The sequence below is a fragment of the Oncorhynchus gorbuscha genome, linkage group LG04 (assembly GCF_021184085.1).
Source record: "Oncorhynchus gorbuscha isolate QuinsamMale2020 ecotype Even-year linkage group LG04, OgorEven_v1.0, whole genome shotgun sequence".
In the NCBI taxonomy this organism is placed as follows: domain Eukaryota; kingdom Metazoa; phylum Chordata; class Actinopteri; order Salmoniformes; family Salmonidae; genus Oncorhynchus; species Oncorhynchus gorbuscha.
Genome location: NC_060176.1, coordinates 47,344,362 through 47,363,328, shown reverse-complemented (window position 1 = coordinate 47,363,328; position 18,967 = coordinate 47,344,362). Strand labels below are relative to the sequence as shown.

At 50.8% G+C, this 18,967-nt stretch overlaps 1 protein-coding gene across 1 annotated transcript in view; it reads left to right on the top strand.

Moving 5' to 3' along the window:
• The window catches only part of LOC124034170 (histone acetyltransferase KAT6A-like), a 37,006-nt gene extending 18,496 nt beyond the window's left edge, over positions 1-18,510 (top strand). The window contains exons 3-17 of the mRNA XM_046346974.1: positions 280-388; positions 700-815; positions 996-1,077; positions 1,416-1,530; positions 3,797-4,122; positions 4,494-4,606; positions 5,994-6,109; positions 6,246-6,387; positions 7,311-7,472; positions 9,419-9,512; positions 10,006-10,237; positions 10,467-10,647; positions 10,742-11,443; positions 11,621-11,876; positions 14,807-18,510. Of these exons, the coding sequence (XP_046202930.1) occupies positions 280-388; positions 700-815; positions 996-1,077; positions 1,416-1,530; positions 3,797-4,122; positions 4,494-4,606; positions 5,994-6,109; positions 6,246-6,387; positions 7,311-7,472; positions 9,419-9,512; positions 10,006-10,237; positions 10,467-10,647; positions 10,742-11,443; positions 11,621-11,876; positions 14,807-18,090 (6,030 nt within the window). The 3' untranslated portion in view covers positions 18,091-18,510. The remainder of the gene's footprint in view (positions 1-279; positions 389-699; positions 816-995; positions 1,078-1,415; positions 1,531-3,796; positions 4,123-4,493; positions 4,607-5,993; positions 6,110-6,245; positions 6,388-7,310; positions 7,473-9,418; positions 9,513-10,005; positions 10,238-10,466; positions 10,648-10,741; positions 11,444-11,620; positions 11,877-14,806) is intronic.
• The last annotated feature ends 457 nt before the right edge of the window (positions 18,511-18,967 follow it).

Here is an 18,967-nt window from a genome sequence, read left to right as displayed (position 1 = left end):
TGCTGCCTCTGCCGTTCGCTTAATCTGACTGACAAATTCTTTATTCATTTGCTGTCTGAGTGAACTGTAACTGCTGTCTCTGTGGCACATTGACAGTGATCTGAATGTGGACACACAGTGATTACTGCCCCTCCCCCTCCTGTCTGGTATAATGAAGCAGTTGAATGGAGCTGTTTTGTGACTCTTTCTGTGTCCTTGTCCTTCCACTCTCCAACCCCCCCCCCCGTCTGACTCCCGTTTATCTATATATCTCACTCTCTGTCTGTCTCTCACTCTCAGCCTGTGGCGGAGCCCATCCCTATCTGCAGCTTCTGCCTGGGGACCAAGGAGTCGAACCGCGACAAGAAGCCAGAGGAGCTCATCTCCTGTGCAGACTGTGGCAACAGCGGTGAGTAGCACTGTGGCAGCACGGTTTATATATGCTGGGACATCAATGAAGCGCTGCCTGCTACTTCCCCCTCCCTTACTGCACCTTGGATTTATGTCTCGGGTTTCATTTGAATACTAGGTCAGATGTAGTTTTTGATTCGTCGAACTAGGCTAAATGTATGTTTCGACAGGCTGTTCTGTTAGATGTCTGAATCTTTCAGTTTGTCGTCGTGGTTGAGCTGGATCTATACGGCTTTTGGGGTGGTGTTTTGATCTCGTGTGGTTGTCAGGCTTGTGAGTGTTTCGACGTTGTTGATCTGTGTCCCCTAGGCCACCCGTCCTGTCTGAAGTTCTCACCGGAGCTCACGGTGCGAGTCAAAGCTCTGTGGTGGCAGTGCATCGAATGCAAGACCTGCAGCAACTGTCAGGATCAAGGCAAAAACGCGGTGAGTGCTTGTGTGCCTGGTTGTGCTTCGGCTCAGAACTATTTTGGACGGCTGCTACAGATGGTTCTCTCTCTTCTGAACGTCCAACTACAGGACTGGTTGAAGGCAAATGGTGGAAATGTAAGTTCAGCGTAAACATGATGTGCAGGGAGTGACCAAATATGTACTGTGTGTGTGTAGGAGAACATGTTGTTCTGTGACTCCTGTGACCGGGGCTTCCACATGGAGTGCTGTGACCCCCCACTGATGCGGATGCCAAAAGGTAACCCCCCTCCCCCTCTCCCACCCCTGACCCGTCTAACGTACCCAATAAAACCCACTTAAACATACACAGTCCCTGGAAAGACCTGCGCCTCTCTGCAGTAAATGGATCCACTGTGCATCTGAACGACTATGGCCACGAGGTAATTGGTAACGAATGACAAAGCTCAGAAGGACCACAAACCCATTTTCCGGCAGTGTAATGAAACATATCCTTTTTTGCTGTTCTAATGCTGCTAGTACTGTGTGGTCGGTGCATGTCCTAGAATAGTAGTAGTACCGAAGAGGTTTAATGCCAGCAAAGCTAATACACAATACTCTGATCTGCTCTCCCACCAGGCATGTGGATCTGTCAGATGTGTCAGCCCAGGAAAAAGGGCAGAAAGCTCTTACATGAAAAGGCAGCACAAATCAAACGCCGCTACAACGCACCACTGGGACGACCCAAGAACAGGTTAGTAACGCGACGGAGAGGGCGGCTGCCCGGCAGCACCGTCCGGGAGCCAGCAGCTCGGGCACGGCGTGTCGCTGGACCCGTGAAACACAGCAGGCAACTTCAGATCGGCCCCGCTACAGTTTCACTGGCCGGAGTAGACCATTTACCATGACCACAAACTGTTTAATTACAGGGCCTAATAACTAAAAATAAAAGGTCTGCTGTGTTTCATGCTGGAAATGAAGCTTTGTTGGAGCATAAGAATCTAAATATAAAACTCACCGATCAACGTTTTAATGTCGGGAGTCGAGGACCGAGCCTTACTCATTTGTTGACACTTCGATCATTGGAAACATGAATGACGATCTGTACAATCGATCATTAGTTTAGTTTTTACGTTTTGGCTGTGTTCAGTGGCTCTTGACGCTTCCAAATGACCAGTCCTTAGTTGAGGTCTACCAAAAAAGCTGATACCTATTAATCGGCCGATTTGATAATTATTATTTTTTGTTGTTGTAATAATGACAATTTCAACAATACTGAATGAACACTTATTTTAACTTAGTATAATACATCAATAAAATCAATTTAGCCTCAAATAAATAATGAAACATGTTCAATTTGGTTTAAATAATGCAAAAACAAAGTGTTGGAGAAGAAAGTAAAAGTGCAGTATGTGCAATGTAAGAAAGCTAACGTTTAAGTTCCTTGCTCAGAACATGAGAACATATGAAAGCTGATGGTTCCATTTAACATGAGTCTTCAATATTCCAAGGTAAGAGGTTTTAGGTTGTAGTTATTATAGGAATTATGACTATTTCTCTCTATACCTTTTGTATTTCATATACCTTTGACTATTGGATGTTCTTATAGGCACTTTAGTATTGCCAGTGTAACAGTATAGCTTCCGTCCCTCTCCTCGCGCCCCTACCTGGGCTCGAACCAGGAACACATCGACAACAGCCACCCTCGAAGCAGCGTTACCCATGCAGAGCAAGTGGAACAACCACTCCCATGTCTCAGCAAGTGACGTTAGAAACGGTATTAGCGCGCACCCCACTAACTAGCTAGCTATTTCACATCGGTTACACCAGCCTCATCTCGGGAGCTTGAAGTCATAAACAGCTCAATGCTTGAAGCATTGCAAAGAGCTGCTGGCAAAACGCACTAAAGTGCTGTTTGAATTCATGCTTACGAGCCTGCTGGTGCCTACTATCTCTGTCAGACTGCTCTATCAAATCATAGACTTAGTTATAACATAATAACACACAGAAATACATGCCTTGGGTCATTAATATGGTCAAATCGGAAAACTATAATTAAAAAAACGAGACGCTTATTCTTTCAGTAAAATACGGAACCGTTCCGTATTTTATCTAACGGATGGCATCCATAGGTCTAAATATTCCTGTTACATTGCACAACCTTCAATGTTATGTCATAATTACGTAAAGTTCTGGCAAATTAGGCGGCCCAAACTGTTGCATATACCCTGACTCTGCGTGCAATGAACGTAAGAGAAGTGACACAATTTCACCTGGTTAATATTACCTGCTAACCTAGATTTCTTTTAGCTAAATATGCAGGTTTAAAAATATATTTCTGTGTATTGATTTTAAGAAAGGCATTGATGTTTATGGTTAGGTACACATTGGAGCAACGACAGTCCTTTTTTGCGAATACGCACCGCATCGATTATGTGCAACGCAGGACACACTAGATAAACTAGTAATATCATCAACCATGTGTAGTTAACTAGTGATTATGATTGATAAATGTAATGCTAGCTAGCAGCTTACCGTGGCTTACTGCATTTGCGTAACAGGCAGGCTCCACGTGGAGTGCAATGAGAGGCAGGTGGTTAGGGTGTTGGACTAGTTCAAATCAAATGTATTTATATATAGCCCTTCGTACATCAGCTGATATTTCAAAGTGCTGTACAGAAACCCAGCCTAAATCCCCAAACCGCAAGCAATGCAGGTGTAGAAGCACTAGTTAACTGTAAGGTTGCAAGATTAAATCCCCGAGCTGATAAGGTAAAAATCTGTTGCTCTGCCCCTGAACAAGGCAGTTAACCCACCGTTAACTAAATATGAAATAAAGGTATTTTTGGGGGGCCAAATCGGTGTCCAAAAATACCGATTTCCGATTGTTATGAAAACTTGAAATCGGCCCCAATTAATCGGCCATTCCGATTAATCGATCGACCTCTAGTCCTTAGTCGTCTGTGTAGTGTGTTGCTTTTTCCTGCTGGGTCCCTGACCAATCCTGTCTCCCGTTGCAGACCAGGCCGGCCCTTCAAGAAGCTGGGTGGGCGTGGCCGGCGGAAGGCGGACCGTCGCTCGCAGTGCTCCTCCCCGCGCTCGTCGTCCAGCTCGTCCTGCGAGGGTTACCCTGGCGACGATCGGCTGCTGTTCTCCCTGCGGGAGGACTCGTCGGAGCAAGGCGGCCTGCGCTTCAACAGGAAGACCAAGGGCCTGATTGATGCCCTCACCAAGTTCTTCACGCCCTCGCCAGACGGACGCAAGGCCCGGCACGAGGTGGACTACTCCCAGCAGTACCGCATCCGTAAGAAGGCCATACGTAAGGGAGAGGGTGACGACAGGACAGGTGAGGAGGGGAGGCTGGAATAATGTGTTGAATACTGAGGGTGAAGGAGAGGCTGTAGTGGCTTTATGTGTGTCAGTCAAACGTTCCACTTCATACGGTGTTCCTCAGTCAGACTCAACACCTGCAGAACTTGCTTACTGACGTAGTTCTGTCCTTGAGCTGTTCTTGTCTATTAATGTTCTGTATTATGTCGTGTTTGGTGCGGACCCCAGGAAGAGTAGCTGCTGCTTTCGCAACAGCTAATGGGGATCCTAATAAAATCCCATATACCATTTACAAGTTCCAGCACTTTGTGTCTGTCAGAACCTTAAGACATGACTGTTCTGTTCCCTTTCTGTAAGTGTCCCGCCGGCTGTTTCTTCCCTCCACAGACAATCAGGACAGTAGTGACTGGCGCGAGGATGAGGACAAGCTGCCAGGACATGAGAACCTGACCGAGAAAGACGTGGAACTCTTCAGACGCATCCAGGAGCTGGCACTACAGGTAACCACACACAGAGAAGGAAAGAAAGTCTCGCTGTCCGTCTCACTCTCGCTGTCCGTCTCACTCTCGCTGTCCGTCTCACTCTCGCTGTCCGTCTCACTCTCGCTGTCCGTCTCACTCTCGCTGTCCGTCTCACTCTCGCTGTCTGTCTCACTCTCGCTGTCTGTCTCACTCTCGCTGTCTGTCTCACTCTCGCTGTCCGTCTCACTCTCGCTGTCCGTCTCACTCTCGCTGTCCGTCTCACTCTCGCTGTCCGTCTCACTCTCGCTGTCCGTCTCACTCTCGCTGTCCGTCTCACTCTCGCTGTCCGTCTCACTCTCGCTGTCCGTCTCACTCTCGCTGTCCGTCTCACTCTCGCTGTCCGTCTCACTCTCGCTGTCCGTCTCACTCTCGCTGTCCGTCTCACTCTCGCTGTCCGTCTCACTCTCGCTGTCCGTGTCTCTGTCCTGTCTGTGTCTCTGTCCTGTCTGTCCTGTCTGTGTCTCTGTCCTGTCTGTCTGTCTCGCTCTGTGTGTCTCTCTCTGTGTGTGTGAGAGATCAGCTTCCCTCCATATCTTTCTATCAGTGTCTATTCCGTTGTGATTCCTCACTGGTACAGACGCTGCAGAGCTTCAGAGCGTTGCTGTACATCACAGGAGAAACTCTCATTGCCAACGTTGTTTTATTCTCCTCCTCCTCCCGTCAGACTTTTCTCTAGTCTTGCTCGGTAGGAGAGTAGGAAAGGCAGGTGAAAGGTAGAGGTGCACACTCAGCGATTAAAATGTCCACTTTGGATTTTATAATTGATGGCTTCCCTTTTTTGTGTTGTGGTTTGTTTGCAAATGGTGTAGAATAGACGCATTCTGGTACTGCTCGCTTTTGTCTTAGAGTGGATCCTCTCTCCCCTGTCATGGCAGTCAGTGAAAAAGACCTGACACTGTAGGCATGGGTGAGGGGCCTCTCTGTGTGTGTGGAAGCGTGTGGTTACCAGTGTGTCAACAGCACCCAGTGGTAGATGCCTAGAGTTTCCACTCAAGACAGAACAGAGAGCTAATAATAATCCTATGAGCACAGGAGACCAGTTTGTTTCTGCTTTACTGTGCCTGTGTGAGTATGTCTCTTCCTGTCACTTAAGTGTGTGTGCTTGTGTTTGAGTGCTGGTGCGTGTCAGGCAAACACAACCACATGCTGTGCTGGGTTAGGCAGGGGGCAGTCAGAAAGCCCAGTAATCCCTGGTGTGTAATCTCTGTCTGCTCCATGCTCTTCTTAATCCCCTGTTGGAAAACCTGGCCTTCGCTTGATGCTGTAGCTCCAAAACTGAACCCTCCTCTCTTTCTCTCGCTCCGTGTGTGTGTCTATCTCCCTTTCTTTTTTGTCTTCTTTGGTCTATATTTTTTTGCCTTTGCAGAAAGTCGGGGTGACCGGCCCTCCAGATCCCCAAATGCGTTGCCCGTCTGTCATCGAGTTCGGCAAGTTTGAGATCCAGACTTGGTACTCTTCTCCGTACCCACAAGAGTACAGCAGGTAACGAACGACACGACCCACGCTGCTTTCCTCCACACACGCTCCACTCTGAGTCAGTCCACTGTTAGTTTGCGCTCGTGTAACGGGATGTCTCACCCTTTCCCCCTCAATCTTCTCCCTCCTCTGCCTGGCCCAGGTTGCCTAAGCTCTACCTGTGTGAGTTCTGCCTGCGTTACGTCAAGAGTCGCAGCATCCTCTTCCAGCACATGAGGAAGTGCGCCTGGTTCCACCCTCCAGCCGACGAGATCTACAGGAAGGACGACGTCTCCGTGTTCGAGGTGAGACTGAAAGAGGGATACAAGATGGGGGGGGGGGCGCGAGGTCACCTCCCCCGCCACAAAACCACCCTGCTCCTTCTATGTCCTCTGCCAAGGGTGGCAGTGTCTCACAGGCATTTGTCAAAGACTCTTGTTCCCCCACTGAGGTGTCAACTGTTCCCAAAACCACCTTGTTATAATATTGACCCACAACACAGAGCACCGCCTTATGTGAAGCTACCGTACCTAGATTGTTATCTAGTACAACTACTGCTAGTCTTTTTGTTTTGTTGTACCTGGAACCGGGACTGCTTGTGTTAAAACTATCACTCCGGAACCAACTATCGTGGTGTCAGCTAACCGTCTGAGTTCCTGACCAGCGACATCCAATGTGCAGACGGTTGAGAACCGCTGTTCCAGTACATACTGCAGGCCTCTAATTGAGGGCCCGTCAGTCCATGGCCATCCGTCTGTCTTGTAGGATAGCGTCTGCAGTTTCGCTGCCTCTCCAGCCCGCCTCGTCCCCTCCTGTCCTCACTCAGCAGCAGAGTAGAATAGCTGGGAGGTCTGGCTGCCTGCCAGGGAGCCCCTCGCTCGCCCAGCCTGGGACACCAGGGATGCCATGGCTTCACATCGTTGGCATCATTGTCTGAGGCTATAAAAGCAATCGACTCCCCTCCCGTATCCCATGAGTGTCTCAGAGTTACTGACGTTGCGGTTCGGAAACGGGCTGAATGGTGCAGTGAAGACTGCCCTTTTGACCTTGGGTCATTGTAGTCAATTGTGAATAATTGTCTTTGTCAGATTGGTGGTTGATGTCTGTGCTCATGATGTGAAAATCAAATTTCCTTCTAGGAAATATAGGTTTTCATTTCATTCATGTTGTGTGTGTGTGTGTGTGTGTGTGTGTGTGTGTGTGTGTGTGTGTGTGTGTGTGGTCTCAGGTGGATGGGAACATGAGCACAATCTACTGTCAGAACCTGTGTCTGTTGGCCAAGCTGTTCCTGGACCACAAGACGCTGTACTACGACGTGGAGCCCTTCCTCTTTTACGTTCTCACACAGAACGACAGCAAGGGCTGCCACCTGGTGGGCTATTTCTCCAAGGTACGTCTACCCACCAAATACATTTAGAGATAGATAGATTTATATACACACATAAGCAAGTCAAATTTCTTGGGGGGCAATGAGCAAATTTGAGGTCTTGTGAGCGGAAACGTTTTTTAGCGTAACTTCCCGGCGCGTTTACAGTGAACACTGAGGCTGTACCCTTACAGTTTTAGACAGTAGCCAATAGGCTATTTGATCATAATGTAGGACTATCAGACTGGCCTACCAATAAAACCAAGGAGCAAATCCCATAACATTTTCACAGGGAAATACTGTAGCTTTTGATTTCTCCATGTAGCCTATATATGCGGTGGTCAATGCGGGCCTACATTACGTGAGACTTTAAAAGAAGTTTGTATATTATGAAGGGCTTGACATTGATGAATGATTTTGTTTCCTTGGTCTGTAACACCATGGGCCAAATAGATGACTGTAAATGGCATTTTATTGAATGACGCAAAAAAAACATTCAACAAAATGTAACCGTCACCATACACAGAATTAGGCGTAAGCTACCCTTTGCCTATTGGCTTATTTGCCTATTGGCTTATTTGCATATTCAAGCCAGTCTCAAAATACAACACTGCGCCTTTAATTAAGACACAAGCTTTTTTTTTTTTAGTTGGCCTGACCGGCTTTTCATAGACGGCTTGAAATGTGGCCGACACGTTTTGTGCTCTTGTAGGAAGCAGTAACTCCCCATTACTGACCTATACTTATCTATAACTGGGCTTTATAACGCGCAGACTTGCAAAGAATAGCAACAATTGTGCGCTGCGCTGATCTGAAAAGCGTATTCACTTGTGGGGGCTTGAAAGACCTCTCGTGGACTAGCCCCCGTCAATAGAATTCTACTCCGTGCGCTCTGGCTCTGCCTAAAACAAAATCCAACTTAATTTTGCTGCATTGAAAAGGGGCCCAGATGCAATGTTTATTCGATCACAGGGAAAAAAAAACATTGATTTATGTAGCGCAAACTAATGGGGCGAACTCCACCTCTTGCGTCAGTCCTGGAGGAAGTTGTACATTAGGAAACACAACAGGGTGAACCCACAAGTTTCTTTAGGTACAGATCTAGGACCAGCTTACTATCCCAAAAATCCTAACCTTAACCGTTCCGAGTGGAAAAGGCCAAACTGTCTGTAGATCACTGGTGCATCTTCGTTTAACTCTGGTGAATCCCTCGGTGTGCAGAGCAACGACCACGGCTGCTTTGACACTTTCTCTGTCTCCCCCGTGTCTGTATGGATGTAGGGGCTCTTATTCACATAGGCTGCCTGGCAAAACACAGCAATTATCTTAGTACACACACACACACACACACACACACACACACACACACACACACACACACACACACACACACACACACACACACACACACACACACTATTGTGCTGCTCCCAGGACATCACCGCCACGCTGCACCACCTCATACTGGAGCAGAGAGGGGAGTGGTGAGACACGCACACACAGTCAAAATCATGACGCCATCACAAATGCAACGACAATGTGTCTTTAGGTCGGTGTCTACACCAGGGCTCTCCAACCCTGTTCCTGGAGAGCTACCCTCCTGTAGGTTTTTTTGCTCCAACCCAATGTAACTGACCTGATTTTTCACTTTATCAACCAGCTAATTATTAGAATCAGCTGTGCTAGATTGGTGATAACCAATTGGACGGTAGCTCTCCGGGGAACCCTGGTCTAGACGCACCTTCCTTCTACTCCGGTGAATCCCTCTGTATGCATAGAAACCACCGCTGCTTTGATGCTGTCTCACCCCCCTGTCTGTCTGTCTACGGCTGCAGGTGCTCCTGGAATCGGCCAAAACACAGCAATTATCTTACCACGCTCACAAGAATCCTGCTGTATGTACTAGCACAGGCTTGCTCTGAGTGTGTTTCCATGCCTACTCTCTCTACCTCTCTCTCTCTCCTCTCCAGGAGAAACACTGTCAACAGAAGTACAACGTGTCCTGCATCATGATTCTTCCCCAGTACCAGCGCAAGGGCTACGGCCGCTTCCTCATCGACTTCAGTAAGGAGCTCCACTCAGGCTCTCAGCCAGGCTCTTACCTCCGCTCCCCAGACCTCTTTAATGCCGAAGCAGGGGTTCTAAACTGCTGTAGAGTTCTTGGTCAATGCCATCGGAATAGCAGTCAATCCCATTCAATTGAACTAACAACATGTTGGAATCTGACTCAAAGTGCCTGTAATGAATAACGTCCGGTCCAATTCCTTGTTGAGCTGAATAATCAAAACCGCATTGACCCCTTCCTACTCTGCTTAGCTGGTTAAATTGGATGGTTTAGAAGGTGTTGGTTATTCTGAGGAAAAGCTGGACCACTATCATGTAGTAACAGGGCAAGTAGTGGTAGAAAAGGTAGCATGAATTTATTTCACACGGTCTGACTGAATCGTATACACCAATAGTCAGACAGAAATGCCGTCAAATGTAAATGCGCCTCGTGCGCATTTAAAATGAACCTTGTTCTCCGCCCGCTCCCGTCTCTCTCTCCCCTCCCCTCCAGGCTACCTGCTGTCCAAGCGGGAGGGCCAGCCCGGCTCCCCAGAGAAGCCCCTGTCAGACTTGGGACGGCTGTCCTACACGGCCTATTGGCGCAGCGTGGTGCTGGAGTGTCTCCATGAGGTCCGCGACCGCCAGCTCACCATCCGACGCCTCAGCAAGATCACGGGCATCTGCCCCCAGGACATCACCGCCACGCTGCACCACCTCAACATGCTGGAGCAGAGAGGGGAGCGGTGAGACATGCGCTCGCACCGTCAGAGGCGTAACCACGATGCCGTCACAAATTCAACGACATGCTGGCTACCAAGGCCATTTGAAAGCTGACAAGACTATTCTACAGCATGGAACACGTGTCTGTTTGGGAGTTATTTGTTCAGAGTGGTTCTTCCCTCCCTGTGGGGTTTTACCCATCTGTCTGAACAACACCTTGACCTCCCCTGTCTCTGTCCCCCTGTCCTGTAGGCTAGTCCTGGTGCGCAAGGAGAAGCTGGTGTCCACCCACATGGTTCGCCTCATCGCCAGGCCCCGGCTGCTAGAGGTGGACCCTGACTCTCTCCGCTGGACCCCCATCATCATCACCAACACTGTGGTGTCGGAGGGAGAGGAGGAGGAGGAGGAGGGAGAGGAGGACACCTGCAAGGAGGTGAGGATAATGACGCTTCAGGTTCTAAAATAAATTACAATATTGTGTGTATTAGGGTGGTACATTATGGAGTTAATTTGATATTTTGAAACAGATCAAGCCTAGCCACAAGGTGTCTCCATTCTCCTGGCTCATCCGAGGAGGCGAGGAAGAAGAGGAGAGAAAGTGCTTCCCGGGGTTCCCCGCTAGCCAAAGCTCTCCGGCCTCCTCCCCAGTCCGCTGCCCTTTGCCCATCCCCGACCACCGCCCCCCTTCCCCCGCCAACGGAGAGCGCCGGGGCAGGGGCCGCCCGCCCAAGAACTGGCCCTGGGGCAAGGTGAAGGATGGGCCGCGGGCCGAGAGGCGGCCGGGCCCGGGACGACCCCCAAAGAGCCGGGTGGAAGTGCAGGATGATGATGATGATGATGAGGAGGAGGAGGACAGAACTGAGGGCACTAATGCCAGCCCCACATTCGGCAGCAGCCCACCCTCCCTCTTCTCCTCAGACAGGCAGCAGGCAGATTCTACAGGCACCATCAGGCCCCTAGAGATGCTTGGCAGGCAATCTGTTGTCCCACCCCCACGCAGCAGAGGGCGGCCTCCCAGGAAGAAGAGGGGCTCCAAGCGCAGGCTGAGTGAGGGGCCCGGGGAGGCCTTGCCCCAGTTGCCCCTGTCACCCAGGCTCAGCGACCTGTCGCCGGTCAGACGAAGCTGCTTCAGTGAAAGCAGCGAGGAAGAGGATGGCGACGATGACGTGGAGACTGGGGATCACTCCCCACCCATCCTCACAAAACCCACCCTGGGGCTCAAATGCAAGGTGAATGGAAAGACTGGATCTGCTGAACTGCTTGATATAGGTCACTCCAAATGTTAAGAACGTTGTGACCTCGAAAGAAACATTAGTGACATGTGTTGACCTCTTCCAAAATAAGAAATGCACACTTTCTGCTTGCAACGTTTTACTGTTTTCAATAGCTTTTCCATGTCTCCCCAGAAACCGTTGAGGAAGAGGCGCATGCGTCAGCGCAGCCACAGCCACGCCCATAGCAGCGTGGTGACCGAGACCATCTCCGAGACCACAGAGGTGCTAGATGAGCCCTTCGTGGACTCTGACTCTGAGAGGCCAATGCCCCGGCTGGAGGAGGAGACCCCCCTGAGGCGCTACCCCCCGGGCCGCTCCGCCCTCCGACACACGGACCCTACGGCCAAACGGGGCCGACGAGCCAGTCTCACAGAGTCTGAGGAGGACGGTGAGTCCACAGGGCTAACAGAGCAGTTATTTACAGTTGGGCAAAAAAGTATTTAGTCAGCCACCAATTGTGCAAGTTCTCCCACTTAAAAAGATGAGAGGCCTGTAATTTTCATCATAGGTACACTTCAACTATGACAGACAAAATGAGGGGGGAAAAATCCAGAAAATCACATTGTAGGATTTTTAATGAATTTATTTGCAAATTATGGTGGAAAATAAGTATTTGGTCACCTACAAACAAGCAAGATTTCTGGCTCTCACAGACCTGTAACTTCTTCTTTAAGAGGCTCCTCTGTCCTCCACTCGTTACCTGTATTAATGGCACCTGTTTGAACTTGTTATCAGTATAAAGGACACCTGTCCACAACCTCAGTCACACTCCACTATGGCCAAGACCAAAGAGCTGTCAAAGGACACCAGCAACAAAATTGTAGACCTGCACCAGGCTGGGAAGACTGAATCTGCAATAGGTAAGCAGCTTGGTTTGAAGAAATCAACTGTGGGAGCAATTATTAGGAAATGGAAGACATACAAGACCACTGATAATCTCCATCGATCTGGGGCTCCACGCAAGATCTCACCCCGTGGGGTCAAAATGATCACAAGAACAGTGAGCAAAAATCCCAGGACCACACGGGGGGACCTAGTGAATGACCTGCAGAGAGCTGGGACCAAAGTAACAAAGCCTACCATCAGCAAGGGCATTGAAGATGAAACGTGGCTGGGTCTTTCAGCATGACAATGATCCCAAACACACCGCCCGGGCAACGAAGGAGTGGCTTCCTAAGAAGCATTTCAAGGTCCTGGAGTGGCCTAGCCAGTCTCCAGATCTCAACCCCATAGAAAATATTTGGAGGGAGTTGAAAGTCCGTGTTGCCCAGTAACAGCCCCAAAACATCACTGCTCTAAACCTTGTGAAGACTTACAGAAAACGTTTGACCTCTCTCATTGCCAACAAAGGGTATATAACAAAGTATTGAGAAACTTTTGTTATTGACCAAATACTTTTTTTCCACCATAATTTGCAAATAAATAAATTAAAAATCCTACAATGTGATTTTCTGGATTTTTTTTTCTCATTTTGTCTGTCATAGTTGAAGTGTACCTACAGTGCCTTGCGAAAGTATTCGGCCCCCTTGAACTTTGCGACCTTTTGCCACATTTCAGGCTTCAAACATAAAGATATAAAACTGTATTTTTTTGTGAAGAATCAACAACAAGTGGGACACAATCATGAAGTGGAACGACATTTATTGGATATTTCAAACTTTTTCTTTAACAAATCAAAAACTGAAAAATTGGGCGTGCAAAATTATTCAGCCCCTTTACTTTCAGTGCAGCAAACTCTCTCCAGAAGTTCAGTGAGGATCTCTGAATGATCCAATGTTGACCTAAATGACTAATGATGATAAATACAATCCACCTGTGTGTAATCAAGTCTCCGTATTAATGCATCTGAAATGTGATAGTCTCAGAGGTCCGCTAAAAGCGCAGAGAGCATCATGAAGAACAAGGAACACACCAGGCAGGTCCGAGATACTGTTGTGAAGAAGTTTAAAGCCGGATTTGGATTCAAAAAGATTTCCCAAGCTTTAAACATCCCAAGGAGCACTGTGCAAGCGATAATATTGAAATGGAAGGAGTATCAGACCACTGCAAATCTACCAAGACCTGGCCGTCCCTCTAAACTTTCAGCTCCTACAAGGAGAAGACTGATCAGAGATGCAGCCAAGAGGCCCATGATCACTCTGGATGAACTGCAGAGATCTACAGCTGAGGTGGGAGACTCTGTCCATAGGACAACAATCAGTCGTATATTGCACAAATCTGGCCTTTATGGAAGAGTGGCAAGAAGAAAGCCATTTCTTAAAGATATCCATAAAAAGTGTTGTTTAAAGTTTGCCACAAGCCACCTGGGAGACACACCAAACATGTGGAAGAAGGTGCTCTGGTCAGATGAAACCAAAATTGAACTTTTTGGCAACAATGCAAAACGTTATGTTTGGCGTAAAAGCAACACAGCTCATCACCCTGATTACCTCATCCCCACTGTCAAACATGGTGGTGGCAGCATCATGGTTTGGGCCTGCTTTTCTTCAGCAGGGACAGGGAAGATGATTAAAATTGATGGGAAGATGGATGGAGCCAAATACAGGACCATTCTGGAAGAGAACCTGATGGAGTCTGCAAAAGACCTGAGACTGGGACGGAGATTTGTCTTCCAACAAGACAATGATCCAAAACATAAAGCAAAATCTACAATGGAATGGTTCAAAAATAAACATATCCAGGTGTTAGAATGGCTCAGTCAAAGTCCAGACCTGAATCCAATCAAGAATCTGTGGAAAGAACTGAAAACTGCTTTTCACAAATGCTCTCCATCCAACCTCACTGAGCTCGAGCTGTTTTGCAAGGAGAAATGGGGAAAAAAATTCAGTCTCTCGATGTGCAAAACTGATAGACATACCCCAAGCGACTTACAGCTGTAATCGCAGCAAAAGGTGGAGCTACAAAGTATTAACTTAAGGGGGCTGAATAATTTTGCACGCCCAATTTTTCAGTTTTTGATTTGTTAAAAAAGTTTGAAATATCCAATAAATGTCGTTCCACTTCATGATTGTGTCCCACTTGTTGTTGATTCTTCACAAAAAAATACAGTTGTATATCTTTGTTTGAAGCCTGAAATGTGGCAAAGGTCGCAAAGTTCAAGGGGGCCGAATACTTTCGCAAGGCACTGTATGATGAACATTACAGGCCTCATCTTTAAGTGGGAGAACTTGCACAATTGGTGGCTGACTAAATACTTTTTTGCCCCACTGTATGTAGCAATGTATAGGTGTACAGTAGCTAGGCATTGATATACAGTACTTGCTTGAGTAGATCTGTACGTGTAACAATGGATATCTCTCTCCCTCTGTTCTCGTATAGAACCCACTCCTGTTCTGAAGTCAGTTGCCTCCCTACGGAACCCAGAGCCCACGGCCTCCGCAGACACCCCAGAGTCCCCCGTCAAGAAGAAGAAAGGCTGGCCCAAGGGCAAGCCCCGCAAGCCCCTGCACTTGAGAAAATGGCCGGGCATACCACCTGGCAGCGGGGCCAACCAGAACGCAGGGGACACCAGTCTGACCACCTCGGGCGACCCTCCGCCCCCCAAGGTCAAGATGAAGCCAGGCCCCAAGCCCCGGAGCTGGTACCTACAGCGGGCCCAGGAGGAGGCCAAGAGGCAGGAGGCAGAGCGACCGAGGCTGGGTCTGGGAGGGGGGCAGCAGCTAGACAAGCCTCCCAAGCAGCTAGAGGACCGAGCCTGCAAGAGGTCCTCCAGAGCTGCAGCTACCGACAATGACAAACGCAAAGACTCTGATGAAGAGGACGACTACCCCCCCAAGCCTGAGCAGAAGATCCCCAAGAGGCGGGGGCGACCGCCCAAAAACCCATCCCTGCTACAACAACCCGTCCCTAAGCCGCTCCTTGTCTCGGAGCCAGAGGAGGAGGAGGAGGAGACAGAGAGGGGCTGGGTAGAGGACAAACAGAGCCATCCACCGACCCGCTCCCTGCTCTCCCCGTCTTCTACCGGAGGCCCCAGTGCCCCCCAGCCCAGCAGGCCAGACAAGAACAGAGACATGGCTGACAGGGAGGATGAGGAAGACGAGGAGAGGGAGGATGAGGAGTGTGCGAGCCTGGGCAGCAGCAGCAGGAGGACCGTGGCAATGCCAGGCTCGGGGAGCAGACGCAGCGAAGACCATGATGCAGATGACGAAGGAGACGGACACCTGGAGGACAAGAGCAACAGCAAGAAGAGGAAGAGCCAGGACTCTGAGGAGGAGGAAGAGCCTGCCACCCCCGCCTGCTCTCCACTCGTCAAAGAGGAACCCCAGGGTGGGGAAGGTTTTTTAGACATGCAGGGAAGCGTGCAGGCCAGAGATGCCTATGTCAGCAAGCAAGAGGAGGAGGACGAAGAGGAGAACGACGAAGAGGCGGAGGAGGAGCTGCAGGAGGTGAAGTGCCGGCCGCTGGACGCAGCACAGGACGAGAGGAGGCGGCGGCGAGAGGCGGAGGAGTCAGCAGCGGCAGCTGCGGCGGTGGAGACTGTGACAGCCATCTCAGTCCCCTCCGAGCCCCTAGAGCAGCAGCCGCTGCACCCCGAGGACAAGGCTGTCACGGTGCTGATTGAGCCCCACCAGCACCCACACCCCCACCAGCACCCCGACTCCTTCAAGGAGGAGCTGACCCACCACCATGGGTCCCACCACGGCCAGCACCACCACAACAACGAGCTGGACCTGGAAACGGTGCAGGCGGTCCAGTCTCTGACCCAGGGAGAGGCCCAGGACGAGGAGCCAGAGAGCCATGGGGTCTCCCACGGAGCCTACCAGGATTGTGAAGAGACGCTGGCCGCCTGCCGCACCCTGCAGAGCTACAGCCACGCCGGGGAGACAGAGGAGGAGGCTACCCAACTGGCTTTGGTGGAGGAGTGTGGAACCTCCCAACACAGCAGCCCCCTACCCCATACCAACCCCCCCATGACCCCCTTACCCAGCCAATCAGTCCGCTCCGTCAACAGCCCAGCAGGCGTGACTCCAGGAGGGGTGATGGAGTCTGGGCTGGGGCAGCAGAGAGAGGGCACGCCAGGCCCTACCGGGGGAACAGGGGGAGGGGTGTACACCCAGATCACCCCTGAGCACCCCAGCTCTCTGTCAGCCCCGTCCCTGCAGAACATGGAGACCAGTCCCATGATGGACGTGCCGTCGGTGTCGGACCACTCCCAGCAGGTGGTGGACAGTGGATTCAGTGACCTGGGTAGCATCGAGAGCACCACAGAGAACTATGACAATCCCAGCAGCTACGATTCCACCATGGGCAGCGGGGGAGGGAACAACAGCGGTAACCATGCGGTCGCCTCGACCTCGTCGGCGGCGGGCTCCTCCTCTAACTCGGCCACGCCCTCCTCACAGGGCAACAGCTGCTCCTTTGTCCCGGCGCCCGGCCTCACGTCTCCCACCGGCGCCGTGACATCACAGCTCGCCATGGGCAGCTGCAGCCTCATCCAACAGACCGGGCCAGGGCCCAATAATGGTCCGGGAGCCAACATGGGTGGCAACAACAGTGTGTCTCAGCCTCCCCTGCCACCCCGTCCGCCGTCTGTTAACACCCACCAAGGCATCAAGTCCCCTCAGAGCTTTGTGAACGAGAGGCCGCCCAGCGCCAGCCAGCAGTCCCAGAAAAAAGTGCAGCAGCCCCCTCAGCAGCAGCAGGCTCCCAACCCCCAGCCCTCGGCCCCTCCAAACCCTCACACGCCCCAGCAGCAGCAGCCCCTATCCCAGTGCAGTATGGGGAATGGCTTTGGCTCCACGCCAATGATCATGGAGATCCCTGAGAGTGCCTCCCAGGGTGGGGGCCGCAGCCTCTACGAGCGGATGGGCCAGGACTTTAGTGCAGGGGGTTACCCCCAGCCCTCGGCCACGTTCAGCCTGGCTAAGCTGCAGCAGCTCACCAACACCATCATGGACCCCCACGCCATGCCCTACTCGCACTCGGCCTCTGTCACGTCATACGCCACCAGTGTTTCTCTGTCTAACCCCGGTCTGGCCCAGCTCTCCCCCTCACCACACCCTCCCTTAACCCAGGGCCAGGCCACCATGAGCCCCCCTCCACAAATGAGCTCTGGCTCCATGAACCTGGGCTCCCTGCAGCTGCAGTGCAACATGCCCACAGGCAACATTGGCCTGCCTCCCCCGCCCCACACCCAGAGGCTGCAGGGCCAGATGGCCACAGTCAAGGGCCACATCGCCATCCGCTCCAAGGCCCAGCTGGCCCCCGCTCCCTCCCCGCACCAGCAGCAGCTGTACGGCCGCAGCTCTGGGTCCGTGGCCATGCAAGGCTCGCCCCGTACCCTGGCCGTGCAGCGCAGTATGATGCCCAACCTCATGCCCACGCCGGCCGGTTACAACACCATGAACATGAACCAGCTGAACGCCATGTCGGCCGGCTACCGCATGCCACAGCCTATGATGAACAGCGGTTACCATGGGAACCCCCCTTACATGAACCAGCCCGCCCAGTACCCCATGCAAATGCAGATGGGCATGATGGGGGGGCAGGGGTACCCGCAGCAGCCTATGCAGCCCAATCACCACGGCAACATGATGTACACGGGCCCCACCCACCACAGTTACGCCGGCGTCCCCAAACAGTCGCCTTACATGAGCAGATGAGTAGAGAACCCCACAGCAACGCCGCAGCTCTGAAGAGATGGGGGGACACTCTCCGACCTGGCACTCTGATGTAGGGAGGGACTCTGCTGTCGCCTCTCTTTACTGTATTACTTGGTGTTGAATCCACCCTCTCCAAAGCCAGAGCGAGCATAAGGGGAGAGCAAGGGGAGACTAATTTCAATGTTTTGTATGTGTAATTTTGTTCTATTCAGTTGGATTCATCCCCCACCCCCAAGCTGGCTGTGTAGGGAGTATGCTGGCACGATACATAACGTGTAACTGGACCTCTGGTACTGTCTGGCAGACTGCACTAGTCTAGTCAGACCTACACGACACGCTCCTCTCTGGCACAGTTTCTACGCTAACGGAAGGCTCCCCTCCACTGTTTACTGGGAGGAGAGTGGAGGAGGAGGAGGAGGAGGAGGAGGAGGAGGAGGAGGAAGAAGATTGGCTGAAACATGGACTTTGGAGGACCTTACATTGTCAAAACTGAGAGGTTAACTAAATATATTAAACCATGCACACAATATTGTAATTGACATAGGAAGCCTTAACTTGGAAAAAAAGAGACTGATTATAATTGTAGATGGACTTTTCTTTCAATATATTTGAATACTTTCATTGTTTTTATTTTGACAACCGTTGAAAACAACTTGCGTGCAGTCCAACCTCTCTATGCTTTGGTCTTGAAGTAAGGCATACTGAAATGGTGGTACACACACACACACACACACACACTCACACTCACACTCACACTCACACTCACACTCACACTCACACTCACACTCACACTCACACTCACACCTACACACACACACCTCTCCATTGCCACTTGGTGAGCCGGGGCACTTCAGTCTCAGAGTTGAGATTCATGGGT